The following is an 18,770-nucleotide window of genomic DNA, read 5'->3' as shown; positions in this document are numbered from 1 at the left end:
ACAGTATCACAGGATCATTCTGTCATCAGAGCAAAATTCCAAATGTGGCTAAAACATTAGCTAGTTGAAGAAACCAATTGTTAGATACACCTCTTTAGGGCCTCCAATTTACATTTATTAGGGGCCAACTTTTGTGATTATAAAAAAAACCCAGATATCAAAAATCTGTTGCAGCACATGCCCCCCCCCCCCCCCCCCCCCCCCGAAGGAACTAGCATGCCGCCTCTGAATCGTGCACCTTCCATCGTGCACGTTTGGCGATGGAAAGTTTCTTGTACGCAGGTCGTTCAGAGAAATCCTGAGTCAGACATTCGTTTGATGTGTCCAGCTCAGAACATTTCATAGTCCAGGTAGTATCGTCTTTGAGGACAGGTCTCTCGCAGGGATCTCTGTCCCCAGGAGACCATCGGCTCTGTCGGGTATGCAAACATCTTATTTGAGCGTAAATGAGATGGAAAGATGTTCCACACGGATGAAAATTGACGTCCTGGCTTTCACAGCCTCCGGGGCACAGGGGCCTCTCGTCCCTTCAGCAGTGGATCTCGTAGGCTATCTGTGAGTCCATGAACAAGCCCGTGTGATTCAGGAACAAGCCTTCAGCCTCTGATGTCATCACAGGTGCCGCCTCCCCTCCCTCCCCTGTCATTCTCCTCATGGTGGGGACGTCGCCCTCCAGCTGCTGCTGTTTGTTGGGGGGCAGACTGGGACTCATGGTCGGGCCCTGCCCCGATGAGTGACTGGGGCTGGAGATGTCAGATGGAGTGGGACATCCCAGGTTAGCGGTGGAGACAGCTGGACGCAGCACCGGCTTGGACCGGTTAAGGACATACATCTCATGGCCGTGCTCGTCGCGGTACTCCTCCAGCTGGGCGAAGGTCGTGGGCCCGTCCGAATAGTCGTTGACATACAGGACGCTGTCCTCCTGCAGGTTACGACCCACCATGTCAGGTGATACCAAAGAAATACACAAAGCAAATTTTTTTTTTAGGTACTTTAAGTCTTCTACTGATAAAGCAAAGTATTATCAATCAATCAATCGTTGTTCTTGAAGATGAGTCGACGAGAGGCCTTGCACACCCTGGACCGCAAGTGGATCGCAGATCAATCAATCATTCAATCAATTTTTATTTGTGAAGCCCAAATTCAAAAATGACATTATGCCTCAGAGTTTTACAATCTTCACCCTTTATCCTTAGAAAACCAGCTGAGGTGACCCCCCCCCCCCAGGAAGCAGCACAATAACCATGACAGTCGTATTCAATGATCACATTGTTGGGACAGGCCAAGATACGGTGGCATTGCTGACGACTGTCCTACTGTCCTACCTGTCCTTTGGGCAAGGCAGCACTTTACAGGCCCAATTAATCAGAATCCGAGGGAAATTCTATTAGCAATAGTGCTTAGAAATACCAAATACTAGATATTGCAGTGATATAAATATAATAGAAACAATACAATGTCAGTCTCATTGTTCGAGCGCTCCTTTGTTGTACCAGGAACTGGTGGAGGGGGAGGCTTCTTAGTTTCTGAAGCATCCTTCTCTCCATCTCTGTCTCTAAGGAGTCCAGATTCAACCCCCGAACATTCCCTGCTTTATGGATGAGACCCCCAGTCTGCTGCCCCAACACAGCACAGGAAACGGGATGGACTAGATACCCCCAGTCTGCTGCCCCAACACAGCACAGGAAACGGGATGGACTAGATACCCCCAGTCTGCTGCCCCAACACAGCACAGGAAATGGGATGGACTAGATACCCCCAGTCAGCAAACAGGATGGACTAGATAACCCCAGTCTGCTGCCCCAACACAGCACAGAAAAAGTGATGGACTAGATACCCCCAGTCTGCTGCCCCAGCACACCACACCTCACACCATCTGACACCATGTCACCACAGCCCTGTACTCAAATCCTAGTCTGTGAACTACAAACTGATCATTCAAGAGTTCAGACAGCCATCCAGTCTGAAACAGTGAATATTTGCATGCGTAATCTCACCCGAATGTTGTATATTTAAGGGCCAAACTCAGATAGAGTGGTGAAGTGCAAATATCCCACGACTGACAACAAGCTGTGGCTCGGTGGGTTGGGACTTGGGCTGAAAGCTGGAGCATCAAGGGCTCAAGTCCCAGGGCAGATAAAATACGGAGTGTGGACTGGTGGCTGGAGAGGGGCTAGTCTACGTCCAGGGCCCTATAGCCTCTCCACACATGTTATATATATATATATATGCGCGTGTGTTTAGAGGGGCCCATTTAATTTCGTTGTGAGAAAAATAGAAACAGTTTTCTTCTTTCATGTTATTTACAGAGGAAATTCCTCACCACACCCAATCAGGCCCGCGTAGTGTTTGTAGCCGGGTTCTGGTGGAGTCCGTGCCTCTGCAGGTCAGAACTGCTCTGCTTTCCACTTTGTTGGGCAGCTGGGTTTAAGTGTCATGGCTGAACGGTGTACACTTTAAGTCGGTTTAGATCACAGCGAGTTTCTCATTTCTCTAGACTAGACATGATAAGACCACATGTCCAGCCAGAATCAAAGGACTTCCAGTTGATTCACATACAAAACGACATGAAAACGAGACGCACCTTCTCGGGTCCATCAGCTGCCTTCTCTGGTTGGTTGTGTCGGCTGTAGATCATTGCGACCAGCAGCAGAGCAGTCAGAGCCAGCAGCGAGATGCCCACAGCAATGGCCGTCTGAGTAGCAGCTCCCAGAGCGCTGAAGGCCATGCTGCCCAGAGCGTACAGCGGCTCCCGGCTCACGTCTGAGCCCAAGGCAGAGCCGTGGCTCCTTATCTTGGGCAAGATGGGGGAATACGGTGAGGACGCCTGAGACCACGAGGCCCAAATGGAGGAGGAAGAAGAGGACGTGGACGAGTTTATGGCAAGCTGAAAGGTCACCCTGGCCACACCGCCTGCATTCCAGGCCTCGCATTCATAAAATCCAGCATGAGCCACAGTCACATTACTGAGGAACAACATCCCGCTGCCAGTGTCGGGGTCAACGCGCTCGCCGCCCGTCTTCTGAAGGCGGACTGTCACTTCCTCTGAGGGCTGCTCTGCTCTGCCCGCTGAACCTCCTCCAGCACCCAGCTCCTGCACCAGGCTTCTGGGAGAAAGCACCACCTTACCCTGGGATGCCTTCTTCCAGGTCACCTGCACAGAAATGAGGGTTATGTTATCATCAAAAGCATTCGATACGTGCAACTCGAAGCATCTGTCATGACCTTCAGCGACCTTAAATCAACTGTTAAACCATGGGTTTAGGTTTAGACCAAACAGCTACTTAAATAAATACAAATAACATTTGAGTCTAAATTAAATCAGATTAAATGAGACCTCAAAGTAACATACTGCATCTGCCGACAGCCTCTTGAGGGCGTGTTTTTTTCTTCCCTCACTCTTGCCTTCCCCTTTTCCCTGTGCCTGATTGATGTTTCTGCCTTTGGGCAACTGTTCCCCCCATCTGCGTGGAGTTTGGATGTTCTCCCCGTGTCTGAGTGGAGTTTGGATGTTCTCCCCGTGTCTGTGTGGAGTTTGGATGTTCTCCCCGTGTCTGAGTGGAGTTTGGATGTTCTCCCCGTGTCTGTGTGGAGTTTGGATGTTCTCCCCGTGTCTGTGTGGAGTTTGGATGTTCTCCCCGTGTCTGTGTGGAGTTTGGATGTTCTCCCCGTGTCTGCGTGGAGTTTGGATGTTCTCCCCGTGTCTGAGTGGAGTTTGGATGTTCTCCCCGTGTCTGCGTGGAGTTTGGATGTTCTCCCCGTGTCTGAGTGGAGTTTGGATGTTCTCCCCGTGTCTGCGTGGACTTTGGATGTTCTCCCCGTGTCTGAGTGGAGTTTGGATGTTCTCCCCGTGTCTGAGTGGAGTTTGGATGTTCTCCCCGTGTCTGCGTGGAGTTTGGATGTTCTCCCGGTGTCTGTGTGGAGTTTGGATGTTCTCCCCGTGTCTGTGTGGAGTTTGGATGTTCTCCCCGTGTCTGAGTGGAGTTTGGATGTTCTCCCCGTGTCTGTGTGGAGTTTGGATGTTCTCCCCGTGTCTGCGTGGAGTTTGGATGTTCTCCCCGTGTCTGAGTGGAGTTTGGATGTTCTCCCCGTGTCTGAGTGGAGTTTGGATGTTCTCCCCGTGTCTGGGTGGAGTTTGGATGTTCTCCCCGTGTCTGAGTGGAGTTTGGATGTTCTCCCCCCATCTGAGTGGAGTTTGGATGTTCTCCCCCCATCTGTGTGGAGTTTGGATGTTCTCCCCGTGTCTGTGTGGAGTTTGGATGTTCTCCCCGTGTCTGAGTGGAGTTTGGATGTTCTCCCCCCATCTGAGTGGAGTTTGGATGTTCTCCCCGTGTCTGCGTGGAGTTTGGATGTTCTCCCCGTGTCTGAGTGGAGTTTGGATGCTCTCCCCCCATCTGTGTGGAGTTTGGATGTTCTCCCCGTGTCTGTGTGGAGTTTGGATGTTCTCCCCGTGTCTGAGTGGAGTTTGGATGTTCTCCCCGTGTCTGTGTGGAGTTTGGATGTTCTCCCCGTGTCTGTGTGGAGTTTGGATGTTCTCCCCGTGTCTGAGTGGAGTTTGGATGTTCTCCCCGTGTCTGCGTGGAGTTTGGATGTTCTCCCCGTGTCTGAGTGGAGTTTGGATGTTCTCCCCGTGTCTGCGTGGACTTTGGATGTTCTCCCCGTGTCTGAGTGGAGTTTGGATGTTCTCCCCGTGTCTGAGTGGAGTTTGGATGTTCTCCCCGTGTCTGCGTGGAGTTTGGATGTTCTCCCGGTGTCTGTGTGGAGTTTGGATGTTCTCCCCGTGTCTGTGTGGAGTTTGGATGTTCTCCCCGTGTCTGAGTGGAGTTTGGATGTTCTCCCCGTGTCTGTGTGGAGTTTGGATGTTCTCCCCGTGTCTGCGTGGAGTTTGGATGTTCTCCCCGTGTCTGAGTGGAGTTTGGATGTTCTCCCCGTGTCTGAGTGGAGTTTGGATGTTCTCCCCGTGTCTGGGTGGAGTTTGGATGTTCTCCCCGTGTCTGGGTGGAGTTTGGATGTTCTCCCCCCATCTGTGTGGAGTTTGGATGTTCTCCCCGTGTCTGTGTGGAGTTTGGATGTTCTCCCCGTGTCTGAGTGGAGTTTGGATGTTCTCCCCCCATCTGAGTGGAGTTTGGATGTTCTCCCCGTGTCTGCGTGGAGTTTGGATGTTCTCCCCGTGTCTGAGTGGAGTTTGGATGCTCTCCCCCCATCTGTGTGGAGTTTGGATGTTCTCCCCGTGTCTGTGTGGAGTTTGGATGTTCTCCCCGTGTCTGAGTGGAGTTTGGATGTTCTCCCCGTGTCTGTGTGGAGTTTGGATGTTCTCCCCGTGTCTGTGTGGAGTTTGGATGTTCTCCCCGTGTCTGTGTGGAGTTTGGATGTTCTCCCCGTGTCTGTGTGGAGTTTGGATGTTCTCCCCGTGTCTGCGTGGGTTCTCTATGGGTTCTCCGGTTTCCCTCTAAAAAAATGCAATTTATGTGAATTGATTACTCTAAATCACATGTGTCAAACTCAAGGTCGGGGGGCCAAATGTGGCCCTCCAGGTCATTTTTTGTGGCCCCCTGAGAGCTGTGTGCAGACATTTGATTTTGTAAAATGCTGCATCTGTCACATATCAGCCCACATTTGTTGGTTGTTCTGCAGTTCTGCCCCTCTCAACTGTGACAAAAGAGTTTTGAACAAAGTTAATGTCATAACTTGTGTTGGATGATATTTTTCTTTATTTATTATTTAATATTATTTACTTGAATGAGTTTGATTATTGATCGATGGAGTAGTGTGGTTTTCTTAACCTGATCAATTGAAAGGATTTATGTTATAATAACAGTAATAATCTATCCATATATTTTTACAACTATACAATTGAATATGCAATGTTTGTAACTTAAGTAGTGAACTGATCAAACGGAACAATTCAGCAACATGTCAATAACAATAGCAACACGCTGCAGTCAGGAAATCAATAATCTGCTGGAGGTGACCATTGAACGTTATTTGAACTTTTTTGTTTTTGTTGTTGATCCCGGCTACATATGGATCAGGATCAGCACTGGACAGCGCCATAGGTAGCCGGCTACATATGGATCAGAATCAGCACTGGACAGCTCCATAGGTAGCCGGCTACATATGGATCAGGATCAGCACTGGACAGCTCCAATGCCGCGGAAAAGTGACGTCTTTTCCGCGGCATTGACTCGGGGAATGTTCTTTATCTTTCCCACTTCGGTTGTTTTTTTTGATTTTGCTTTGATTTTGTATCGATTATCTTTGTTCCTGCGTGATGATTGCATATGAATGGAACTTTTCCACATTATTAGATGTTAATTTATCCCCATCACAAACTTTGGTTCATACTTATGATTTTTCTCATTTACAGTTTGGCTTTATCTCTAACAATTTTTAAGTTACAACCTTTCCAAGAAGTGATATCAAACCTGAATATTTTATTGTAATTACTGTGGTGGCTAAAGAGTTAAATAAAAATGTAATAGTTTTTTAACAGCATGTTAAGGATAGTTACATTTATTTTACATTAGATTACATTACATTTAGTTACATTTTTACTGTGTTACGTTTACATTTGGCCTTTGGAGGGGAAACATAATGCTAATGTGGCCCTTGGAGAACATGAGTTTGACAGCCCTGCTCTAAATTGTCCATAGTGTGTGTGTGTGTGTGTGTGTGTGTGTGTGTGTGTGGTTGATTGTCTGTGTGATCCCGCAATGCGTTGACGACGCCAATAGCAAGCTGGGATAGACTCCAGCAACACCTTGGATGGATGATGATGGATGGATGGATGATGATGGATGGATGATGATGATGGATGGATGGATGGATGGATGATGATGGATGGATGTATGGATGATGGATGGATGGATGGAATGGATGGATGGATGTATAGATGATGGATGGAATGGATGGATGGATGATGATGATGATGGATGGATGGATGGATGATGATGGATGGATGGATGGATGGATGGATGATGGATGGATGGATGGAGATGATGATGGATGGATGGATGGATGATGACGGACGGACGGACGGAGGGACGGACGACGACGACGACGATGATGCTGATGATGATGATGGATGGATGGATGGCTGGATGATGATGATGGATGGATGGATGATGATGGATGGGTGGATGGATGGATGGATGATGATGATGGATGGATGATGATGGATGGATGGATGGATGGGTGGATGGATGGATGATGATGATGATGGATGGATGGATAATGATGGATGGATGGATGGATGGATGATGATGGATGGATGATGGATGGATGGTGATGGATGGATGGATGATGATGGATGGATGGATGGCTGGATGATGATGATGATGATGATGGATGGATGGATGGATGATGATGATGATGATGGATGGATAATGATGGATGGATAGATGGATGGATGATGATGGATGGATGATGATGATGATGATGGATGGATAATGATGGATGGATGGATGGATGGATGGATGATGATGGATGGATGGTGATGGATGGATGGATGGCTGGATGATGATGATGATGATGGATGGATGGATGGATGATGATGATGATGATGGATGTATGGATAATGATGGATGGATGGATGGATGGATGATGATGGATGGATGATGATGATGATGGATGGATGGATAATGATGGATGGATGGATGGATGATGATGGATGGATGGATGATGATGGATGGATGGATGGATGGATGATGATGGATGGATGATGATGGATGTATGGATGATGATGGATGGATGGATGGATGGATGGATGGATGGATGGATGATGATGGATGGATGTATGGATGGATGATGGATGATGGATGGATGGATGATGATGGATGGATGTATGGATGGATGGATGTATGGATGGATGATGGATGATGGATGATGGATGGATGGATGATGATGGATGATGGATGTATGGATGTATGGATGGATGATGATGATGGAGGTATGGATGGATGATGGATGATGGATGGATGGATGATGATGGATGGATGTATGGATGGATGATGATGATGGATGTATGGATGGATGATGGATGGATGATGATGGAGGTATGGATGGATGATGGATGGATGGATTTAAGAGTATTGCCTCTCTGCACCATCCAACAATCGTCTGGGATTGATTTGAGACCTTGATCTTTCTGATTATCAATCATTTCTGTCCATTCAGCACCTGCAGAGCTCAGAGCAGGAGGCTCCGTGCAGACGAAGCGGCCGACAGACGCCCCTCCAGCACGGAAGAGCAGAACCGACGCGACGACAGCTGAGATCTCGCTGCTGCCTCAGGACACCTACCTGCGGCCGGGGGTAGCCAGAAGCATGGCAGGACACCCTGAGGCTCTCTCCCAGGTGCACGGCCAGCCTCCGATGTTCGAGCTGCACCAGTGGAGGAATGCAAACCAGGCTGTTCAGGGGGACCTCCACGAGGCTGAGGCGGGACAGGCGAGGAGGCTCCCTGCAGACCAAGCGACGCTCCGCAGAGCTGAGCAGCCGCTGGCCGTCCTCGTCGATCCAGCTCCTCAGCCAGAGCAGAGCGCAGTCACAGCGCCAGGGATTGTCTGCAGCAGAGGACACAACGCCAGGTTCGAACCCCCAACCCCGACCCACCCGAGTGTGGTACTGCACCACGCTGTGGTACTGCATCACGGTGTGGTACTGCATCATGCTGTGGTACTGCATCACACTGTGGTACTGCATCACGCTGTGGTACTGCAGCACGGTGTTGTACTGTATCATGCTGTGGTACTGCATCACGGTGTGGTACTGCAGCACGCTGTGGTACTGCATCATGCTGTAGTACTGCATCACGCTGTGGTACTGCATCACGGTGTGGTACTGCAGCACGCTGTGGTACTGCATCATGCTGTAGTACTGCATCACGCTGTGGTACTGCATCACGCTGTGGTACTGCATCACGGTGTGTTGGTGTGTCTGTCTCCCTGTCTGTTGGTGTGTCTGTCTCTCCCTGTCTGTTGGTATGTGTCTGTCTCCCTGTCTGTTGGTGTGTGTCTGTCTCCCTGTCTGTTGGTGTGTCTGTCTCTCCCTGTCTGTTGGTGTGTGTCTGTCTCCCTGTCTGTTGGTGTGTCTGTCTCCCTGTCTGTTGGTGTGTCTGTCTCTCCCTGTCTGTTGGTGTGTGTCTGTCTCCCTGTCTGTTGGTGTGTCTGTCTCCCTGTCTGTTGGTGTGTCTGTCTCTCCCTGTCTGTTGGTGTGTGTCTGTCTCCCTGTCTGTTGGTGTGTGTCTGTCTCCCTGTCTGTTGGTGTGTGTCTGTCTCTCCCTGTCTGTTGGTGTGTCTGTCTCTCCCTGTCTGTTGGTGTGTGTCTGTCTCCCTGTCTGTTGGGGTGTCTGTCTCCCTGTCTGTTGGTGTGTCTGTCTCCCTGTCTGTTGGGGTGTGTCTGTCTCTCCCCGTCTGTTCCCAGTCAGTACTGCAGTCTCACCTGTGATGCGTAGCACCTGCAGGCTAACCAGAGGCTGCAGGGATGCAGGGCCGATGGTGTGCAGATTATTCCTGCTCAGGTCCAGCAGAGCCAGAGAAGTCAGACCAGCCAGCGCCTGGTCCGCTAACGCCTCGATACTGTTGTGCTGCAAATGGAGCTCCTGGAGGCGCTGCAGCGTGGGCGAAAGGGAACGAGTCACTACGGAACTACGGGCAGCGCCGAGGAACTGCTGCCCGCGTGGAAAGGTAACATTAATATAAGCAATATACATAACGCAGTGTGTGTGTATTCAGCTCATCTTACTGCAAAGCCAGCAATGTCCGGCATGTGAGCAACGGTGACGAAAAGATGAGAGCCATCAAATGTGATTAAGAACTACAGAACAAGTGGACCATTGACTTCCTGGTTTGGACTCCTGCTGACTGCTGTAACCACTTCCTGGTTTGGACTCCCGCTGACTGCTGTAACCACTTCCTGGTTTGGACTCCCGCTGACTGCTGTAACCACTTCCTGTTTCCCCGGCGCCTGCCCACTCATGTACCACTGAACTGAACTCTCATTCACTTCTCTGGCCAACAAATGGTTTAGCTTGTCATAATGCTCAGGCTACTGTTGACCTTCATTCATTGCTGCTTATCGGACTCTGGGCCCCGGGACACACCCTGGATAAGTCACCAGGGCTACACAGAAAGAAGGGCAACCACTGACGCTCACAATCAATACCTGTGATCCACTGAGAGGGACCTATTCACTATGTTGCATGCTTTTTGATGGTGGAAGCTCGAGAACCCGGCTTCTACCTGCAGCTAGGGATGTCCCGATACGGCGTGGTGAAGGATCAACGGCTACACCGTTCAATGTATCCAGAAACCCTTCTGACCTTTTCATCAGTGGTTTCACTGATGAAAAGTCCGTAGATCAGAACCGGAGGCATGGATTATCCTGCCTTGCGTCAACGTTTCAGGCTCCGTGTCACGAAGCTCCGATCACCTCGGACATGACGGCACCCAGAAGGGCTCCCGTCTCATCTCAATCCACGGATCCGGTGAAACGGGAGACTTGCATCATGGATGTGCGGCGGACAAATCTGGAGCGACTGCACGAAGCTACGATATCAAAGTGTGGCCCGTAATCTCTGTGGAACGTATCCAGAAGCTGGACGAATCTCCGCCCAGAGGGACTGAGGTCATTCTGAAAGTCAAACCGAGATGACCGTTCAAGGCTGAAGCCCCGGCCAGCCTTCACCCTCTCACTCACGCCTTCATGTCCTGCGTAGCATCACCTGCTGGTCAGGGACAGCCACCGGCTGACTAGTCTTCTGTCAGTCAGATCTACAGACTCACCTGACACACACACGTACTGCCTAGTTTCACATGTCACTATTTTCAATCACGAAAACTTCAAGAGGAGACATGTAGAACGTTTCTGACCTGCAAGTCACGGAATGTGTAGTCCAACAGGCGCGTGATGTCATTTCCTGCCAAGTAAAGAATACGGAGATGTTCGAGCCCGTGAAACATGTCCGCTGTCACCAGGTGGATCCGGTTGCCATTCAAAGCCAGCTCCAACAACTGGCCCTGGTTCTGGAAGGAGCCCGGCTCCACTGCTGAGATGGTGTTGTTCTGGAGGAGGAAGAAGGAAGGAAGGAGGAAGAAGCTTTCTACAGCATATTAGACAGGAAGCAGAGCTTGAGCTCGCACTCCCGATGGTGCTTTGGTGCCGCCCCTTCTGTCCGGGTTCTGTCCTGCTGAAACGTACGGCTCATTGCCTTTTGGGTTAGAATGGAATTCCCACCAACATCTGCCTCTAATCATTTTAGGTGTGAAGAAATCTGGGCTTGTATCGTTACAGAAAGCGAGTTTAGCAGACCTCTGTAGCAACACACCTCAGACACAAAGGGACAAAGTTCAGAAGCATCAAGCGGAAATGACCGTGGAAGCGAGCGGCGCCAGCGGCGCACGTTTCTACAGCGCTTAGAGGTGATGCTGGGAAACTGTTCTATTAAAAACGCGTGAAAACAATTCATCCTCAGCTGTGTGCACATCATGTACAGTTAACGCTGGTGAACAGTTAAAACCCCCGCCACGTGTCTTCAAGTACAAAGTAGTGCAAAACAATCCGGTGACACACAATGGCTGTGTTAGAAGACGTTGTACGCTTTGGGTTCCGCGAGCCTTGGAGCGCGGCACAGCGAGGAGCCATGCGCTGCCGGCAGCGACTGCCATAGTGGGTGTCACTGTGACGGCCTCGCACTCCCTCTTGTGTTCGTTGCTTATGGAGGGCAGCGTTCCGAGGAACACCATCGTTGTCCGTCTCCACTTCAGAGTGTATCACCTCCGATTCCCTAGCCATGAAATTATTTTTCCCCGTCTCTCTCATCCAGGTAGCTGAGACGATCTCAACCTTACGGACAGCAGCCAACGGGCGAGAGGCAGGGCACACCCTGGATGAGGCGCCAGCTCATCGCAGGGCCACACAGACTCCAGCTCGCATTCACACCGACGGAGAATTTGAGCAATCAATTCATCTAAATTGCATGTTTCTGGAGGAAGCCGGAGAACCCAGAGAGAACCCACACAGACTCAGAGAGAACATAAAAACTGTGCAGATGGGATTCAAATCTGGAACCTTCTTGCTGTAAGGTGACAGCGCTACCCACTGTACCACCCCCGTCTCACTCGTTCTTATTTAATGTTCTAATATTTTTGCTTTCGTGACACCAAACAGAAGGAAACCACAGTCGGGTTTCCTTCTATAAAACAACAGCACTGAGGAAGTGATTAAGTTGTGACTATGTTCAACAACAGCTCGCTTCCTTGAGTCCACTGCGGCTGTGGTGAACCTGGTGAGCGCTGCTGCAGCACTCTGGGGTCCGGGGATCGCGGTCATTCATCCTTTCCTTGATCGCATCATGTTTCCCCTCCAAAGGCCAAATGTAAACCGTGACACAGTAAAAATGTAACTAAATGTAATGTCATCTAATGTAAAATAAATGTAACTACTCCTTAACATGCTGTTAAATAACTATTTCATTTTTTATTTAACTCTTTAGCTGCCACAGTAATTACAATAAAATATTCAGTTTTGATATCACTTCTTGAAAATGTTGTAACTTAAAAATTGTTAGAGATAAAGCCAGACTGTAAATGAGAAAAATCATAAGTATGAACCAAAGTTTGTGATGTGAATAAATTAACACATCTAATAATGTGGAAAAGTTCCATTCAAATGCAATCATCACGCAGGAACAAAGATAATCGATACAAAATCAAAGCAAAACCAAAAAAAACAACCGAAGTGGGCAAGATAAAGAACATTCCCCGAGTCAATGTCACGGAAAAGACGTCACTTTCAGGATCAGCACTGAACAGCTCCATATGTAGCCGGCTACCTATGGAGCTGTCCAGTGCTGATCCTGATCCATATGTAGCCGGCTACCTATGGAGCTGTCCAGTGCTGATCCTGATCCATATGTAGCCGGCTACCTATGGAGCTGTCCAGTGCTGATCCTGATCCATATGTCGCCGGGATCAACAACAAAAACAAAAAAGTTCAAATAACGTTCAATAGTCACCTCCAGCAGATTATTGATTTCCTGACTGCAGCGTGTTGCTATTGTTATTGCCATGTTGCTGAATTGTTCTGTTTGATCAGTTCACTACTTAAGTTACAAACATTGCATATTCAATTGTATAGTTGTAAAAATATATGGATAGATTATTGCTGTTATTATAACGTAAATACTTTCAATTGATCAGGTTAAGAAAACCACACTACTCCATCGATCAATAATCAAACTCATTCAAGTAAATAATATTAAATAATAAATAAAGAAAAATATCATCCAACACAAGTTATGGCATTAACTTTGTTCAAAACTCCTTTGTCACAGTTGAGAGGGGCAGAACTGCAGAACAACCAACAAATGTGGGCTGTTAAGAACATGTGTGACAGATGCAGCATTTTACAAAATCAAATGTCTGCACACAGCTCTCGGGGGCCACAAGAAATTACCTGGAGGGCCACATTTGGCCCCCGGGCCTTGAGTTTGACACATGTGCTCTACAGTGTGGAATTAAACATTTAAAAAAGTTAAATCTTTTAAATCCAGTTTAGTGTGTGTGTGTTTGTGTGTGTGTTACCTGCAGGTATAAGTAGTGCAGGTGTTTCAGCAGGGTGAGGTCTTTTTGATGGATCTGACCAATCACATTATCTTGCAGAAAGACTGTCTGAAGAGGACAAGAAGGTGGGAACAAAGAGAGATTTGTTTAATACTGGCCTACGAAATGCGCCACAGATTAACCCTTTCCATGATATCTATAACAAGGACCAATAAGGCAAAGGAAGTGCAACAATAATCACTGAAGCCAAGCAAGACATGAAAATGTTCTGCAACAGTCTAACTATATGTTGACTAGAACACCAGAGGCTACAGAATTTAGGACAAATGTCAAAGATGGCTGCACATCTCAGACTAACCTCCCCAGTAAGTCTTTACGACCAGAAGATTGTCCGTCTAATTCTCACACGTAACTCTCCGCCTGAAAGTAATAAACCACGAGAAAGATCCGAGCATGTGGATCATAGAACCCTGCACAGGCTGCGCTCCTGTACCAGCTGGTGTTCTCATGGACTCGAGAAATGTTGCACACGCAGTGTTAACAAAGATCAGAATAAATAATAATAATAATTACAATGGAGATTATGCAATAAAAAATATTTTTATTGAACTTTCCAATAAACATAATGCAGTGTGAAATGACAAATTATTGGCAGTTACATTATATCACACACACTGGAAATTATAAATAGAAATAAAAAGGAAACCCTAACCCAGGCGGATTCCTCACAGAAAGAACACAAGTCGGTTTTGAACCTGCGACCTTCTTGCTGTGAGGCAACAGCGCCACCCACTGCGCCACCTGTGGAGGTTCGTATCTGCTACATCATCTGCCCTCCCAATTGAACGTGTTTCATAAGCAGGATGGAGGGTTGTTTGATTCCAGTTTAATAGGATCGGCCTTCTAGACAACACAGAAACACGTGTAATAACCAATTTATTACTCTTGATCGTTACTTGGATACCTTCACCACCATTAACTCATCTAAACCATGAACTCGTCTCTCAGAGCCGGTCCCAACGAAGCTACTTCGTCATGACTCTAATTAATGAATGCAAACGGTGGTGAGCTCTGACTGCTCTGTAATGCATCGGAGCAATTCGTATGACACAAGGGGGGGGGGGGGACATGAAATAAACTCAGAGGAAGCTAAAGACACTGGGGGTGCGTCCCCTCTGGCCACCCCAGGGTCTGCCGCCAGCGAACCCACCTGTGTGGATGGAGGAATGTGTTTGGGGATGTCCCTCAGCCCGGTGGAGCCACATTCTACCGTAAGGCTGTAGCACCGACAGCTCGCAGAACAGGAGGGAGACGCCTGACCGGGGGGGCCGAGGGACAGCAGGAGCAAGGGGAGCAGAAGTGTCAGCAGCACGGCCATCACAGCAGGACCTGGGCCCGAGGAGGAGCACAGAGAGCTGGAGGGTTAGCGTTAGCACTAGCATCTGACTGACAGGAAATCTGAACGTTACAAAAGTTTCATCATGAAAAACATTTAAAATACTGGAACAGCACTCAGAGAGCACAGACCTCCCCCAAGCAGCTCGTTCCCCTCCTAACTGGATCTACAGCGACCCGGGGGTTAACCACGCCGCTGGAGGTCGTCGTTAACCCCCGGGGGCTAACCACGCCGCTGGAGGTCGTTGTTAACCCCCGGGGGCTAACCACGCCGCTGGAGGTCGTCGTTAAACCCGGCCCTCAACTGATCCGGTGCGACTTTCTTATTTACGCTGATTCGCTTCTTCGATTTGTCCATTTTTAATCCGGATGCCGTTCCTGATGTAACGCTCTGCATTTATCCGGCTTGAGACCGGCACAAGGGAGAAACTGTCAATGCTACATTAGTCCCTGCTAACCGCTCTACCTGTACTACCCACGAGGCTGCATTAGCACATCCCTACAAGAGTACATCAAATAAATGCCCCCCCGGTGACGACCTGCTAATTGAATGCCGCAGGCAACAGAAGCCCAGTAAGGAGGAGGAGCCAGAGGGGCTATCATGGAAGGACAAGCCCAGCACATCACAGCAGGGTGTTAAGATGCTGGCGGGCAAGGCATACATGCAACGACATAACCAGGTAGCGGCACAGTGTACAGGAACATCTGTACCGAGTACGGACTGGAGACCCCAGAGTCAAGATGGAGGACACCTCCAAAGGTGGTTGAGAACAATCGAGCCAAGATCCTGAGGGTCTTCCAGATCCAGACGGACAAACTGGTGACGTCCAACCAGCCTGACAGAGGGGGTGGATAAACATCAGGAGATAGCGATGTCAATAGATATAGCAATCCTGAGCGACAGAAACATCTGGACGAAGGAACACGAAAAGCTCGAGAAATAACAAGAGCTGGAGAAAACGTGGGGAGTGAAGGCAACAGTGGTGCCAGTAGTGATTGGGGCACTAGGGGCACTAACCCCCCAAGCTGGGTCCATGGCTCCAGTAGTGATGGGGCACTAGGGGCAGTAACCCCCAAGCTGGGTGCATGGCTCCAGTAGTGATGGGGGTACTAGGGGCAGTAACCCCCAAGCTGGGTGCATGGCTCCAGTAGTGATGGGGCACTAACCCCCCAAGCTGGGTCCATGGCTCCAGTAGTGATGGGGCACTAGGGGCAGTAACCCCCCAAGCTGGGAGCATGGTTCCAGTAGTGATTGGGGCACTAGGGGCAGTAACCCCCAAGCTGGGAGCATGGCTCCAGTAGTGATGGGGCACTAGGGGCAGTAACCCCCCAAGCTGGGAGCATGGTTCCAGTAGTGATTGGGGCACTAGGGGCAGTAACCCCCAAGCTGGGAGCATGGCTCAAGTAGTGATGGGGCACTCGGGGCAGTAACCCCCAAGCTGGGTGCATGGCTCCAATAGTGATGGGGCACTAGGGGCAGTAACCCCCAAGCTGGGAGCATGGTTCCAGTAGTGATTGGGGCACTAGGGGCAGTAACCCCCAAGCTGGGTGCATTGCTCCAGTAGTGATCAGGGCACTAGGGGCAGTAACCCCCAAGCTGGGTGCATGGTTCCAGTAGTGATTGGGGCACTAGGGCCAGTAACCCCCAAGCTGGGAGCATGGTTCCAGTAGTGATTGGGGCACTAGGGGCAGTAACCCCCCAAGCTGGGAGCATGGTTCCAGTAGTGATTGGGGCACTAGGGGCAGTAACCCCCAAGCTGGGAGCATGGCTCAAGTAGTGATGGGGCACTCGGGGCAGTAACCCCCAAGCTGGGTGCATGGCTCCAATAGTGATGGGGCACTAGGGGCAGTAACCCCCAAGCTGGGAGCATGGTTCCAGTAGTGATTGGGGCACTAGGGGCAGTAACCCCCAAGCTGGGTGCATTGCTCCAGTAGTGATCAGGGCACTAGGGGCAGTAACCCCCAAGCTGGGTGCATGGTTCCAGTAGTGATTGGGGCACTAGGGCCAGTAACCCCCAAGCTGGGTGCTTGGCTCCAGTAGTGATTGGGGCACTAGGGGCAGTAACCCCCAAGCTGGGAGCATGGCTCCAGTAGTGATGGGGCACTAACCCCCCAAGCTGGGTCCATGGCTCCAGTAGTGATGGGGCACTAGGGGCAGTAACCCCCAAGCTGGGTGCATGGCTCCAGTAGTGATGGGGCAGTAACCCCCCAAGCTGGGTGCATGGCTCCAGTAGTGATGGGGGTACTACGGGCAGTAACCCCCAAGCTGGGTGCATGGCTCCAGTAGTGATGGGGCACTAACCCCCCAAGCTGGGTCCATGGCTCCAGTAGTGATGGGGCACTAGGGGCAGTAACCCCCCAAGCTGGGAGCATGGTTCCAGTAGTGATTGGGGCACTAGGGGCAGTAACCCCCAAGCTGGGAGCATGGCTCCAGTAGTGATGGGGCACTAGGGGCAGTAACCCCCCAAGCTGGGAGCATGGTTCCAGTAGTGATTGGGGCACTAGGGGCAGTAACCCCCAAGCTGGGAGCATGGCTCAAGTAGTGATGGGGCACTCGGGGCAGTAACCCCCAAGCTGGGTGCATGGCTCCAATAGTGATGGGGCACTAGGGGCAGTAACCCCCAAGCTAGGAGCATGGTTCCAGTAGTGATTGGGGCACTAGGGGCAGTAACCCCCAAGCTGGGTGCATTGTTCCAGTAGTGATCAGGGCACTAGGGGCAGTAACCCCCAAGCTGGGTGCATGCCTCCAATAGTGATGGGGCACTAGGGGCAGTAACCCCCAAGCTGGGAGCATGGTTCCAGTAGTGATTGGGGCACTAGGGGCAGTAACCCCCAAGCTGGGTGCATTGCTCCAGTAGTGATCAGGGCACTAGGGGCAGTAACCCCCAAGCTGGGTGCATGATTCCAGTAGTGATTGGGGCACTAGGGCCAGTAACCCCCAAGCTGGGTGCATGGCTCCAGTAGTGATTGGGGCACTAGGGGCAGTAACCCCCAAGCTGGGAGCATGGCTCCAGTAGTGATGGGGCACTAACCCCCCAAGCTGGGTCCATGGCTCCAGTAGTGATGGGGCACTAGGGGCAGTAACCCCCAAGCTGGGTGCATGGCTCCAGTAGTGATGGGGCACTAACCCCCCAAGCTGGGTCCATGGCTCCAGTAGTGATGGGGCACTAGGGGCAGTAACCCCCAAGCTGGGTGCATGGCTCCAGTAGTGATGGGGCAGTAGGGGCAGTAACCCCCAAGCTGGGTGCATGGCTCCAGTAGTGATTGGGGCACTAGGGGCAGTAACCCCCAAGCTGGGTGCATGGCTCCAGTAGTGATGGGGCACTAGGGGCAGTAACCCCCCAAGCTGGGAGCATGGTTCCAGTAGTGATTGGGGCACTAGGGGCAGTAACCCCCAAGCTGGGTGCATGGCTCCAATAGTGATGGGGCACTAGGGGCAGTAACCCCCAAGCTGGGTGCATGGCTCCAATAGTGATGGGGCACTAGGGGCAGTAACCCCCAAGCTGGGAGCATGGTTCCAGTAGTGATTGGGGCACTAGGGGCAGTAAACCCCAAGCTGGGTGCATTGCTCCAGTAGTGATCAGGGCACTAGGGGCAGTAACCCCCAAGCTGGGTGCATGGTTCCAGTAGTGATTGGGGCACTAGGGCCAGTAACCCCCAAGCTGGGTGCATGGCTCCAGTAGTGATTGGGGCACTAGGGGCAGTAACCCCCAAGCTGGGAGCATGGCTCCAGTAGTGATGGGGCACTAACCCCCCAAGCTGGGTCCATGGCTCCAGTAGTGATGGGGCACTAGGGGCAGTAACCCCCAAGCTG

At 50.5% G+C, this 18,770-nt stretch overlaps 1 protein-coding gene across 1 annotated transcript; it reads right to left on the bottom strand.

The window, feature by feature from the left end:
• Positions 1-529: 529 nt before the first annotated feature.
• LOC137899786 (leucine-rich repeat-containing protein 24-like) lies at positions 530-14,939 on the bottom strand. Its single transcript, XM_068743826.1, has 7 exons — positions 14,772-14,939; positions 13,583-13,669; positions 10,871-11,062; positions 9,441-9,609; positions 8,301-8,563; positions 2,585-3,154; positions 530-922 (listed from the first exon to the last, which is right to left on the bottom strand). Exons 1-7 carry the CDS (start codon positions 14,937-14,939, stop codon positions 530-532), a joined length of 1,842 nt encoding a protein of 613 aa, XP_068599927.1.
• Positions 14,940-18,770: the final 3,831 nt, after the last annotated feature.

Source organism: Brachionichthys hirsutus, chromosome 9, assembly GCF_040956055.1.
Source record: "Brachionichthys hirsutus isolate HB-005 chromosome 9, CSIRO-AGI_Bhir_v1, whole genome shotgun sequence".
Taxonomy (NCBI): Eukaryota; Metazoa; Chordata; class Actinopteri; order Lophiiformes; family Brachionichthyidae; genus Brachionichthys; species Brachionichthys hirsutus.
The sequence above is the reverse complement of the archived record's forward strand: the minus strand, read 5'-3'. Positions and strand labels throughout refer to the sequence as shown.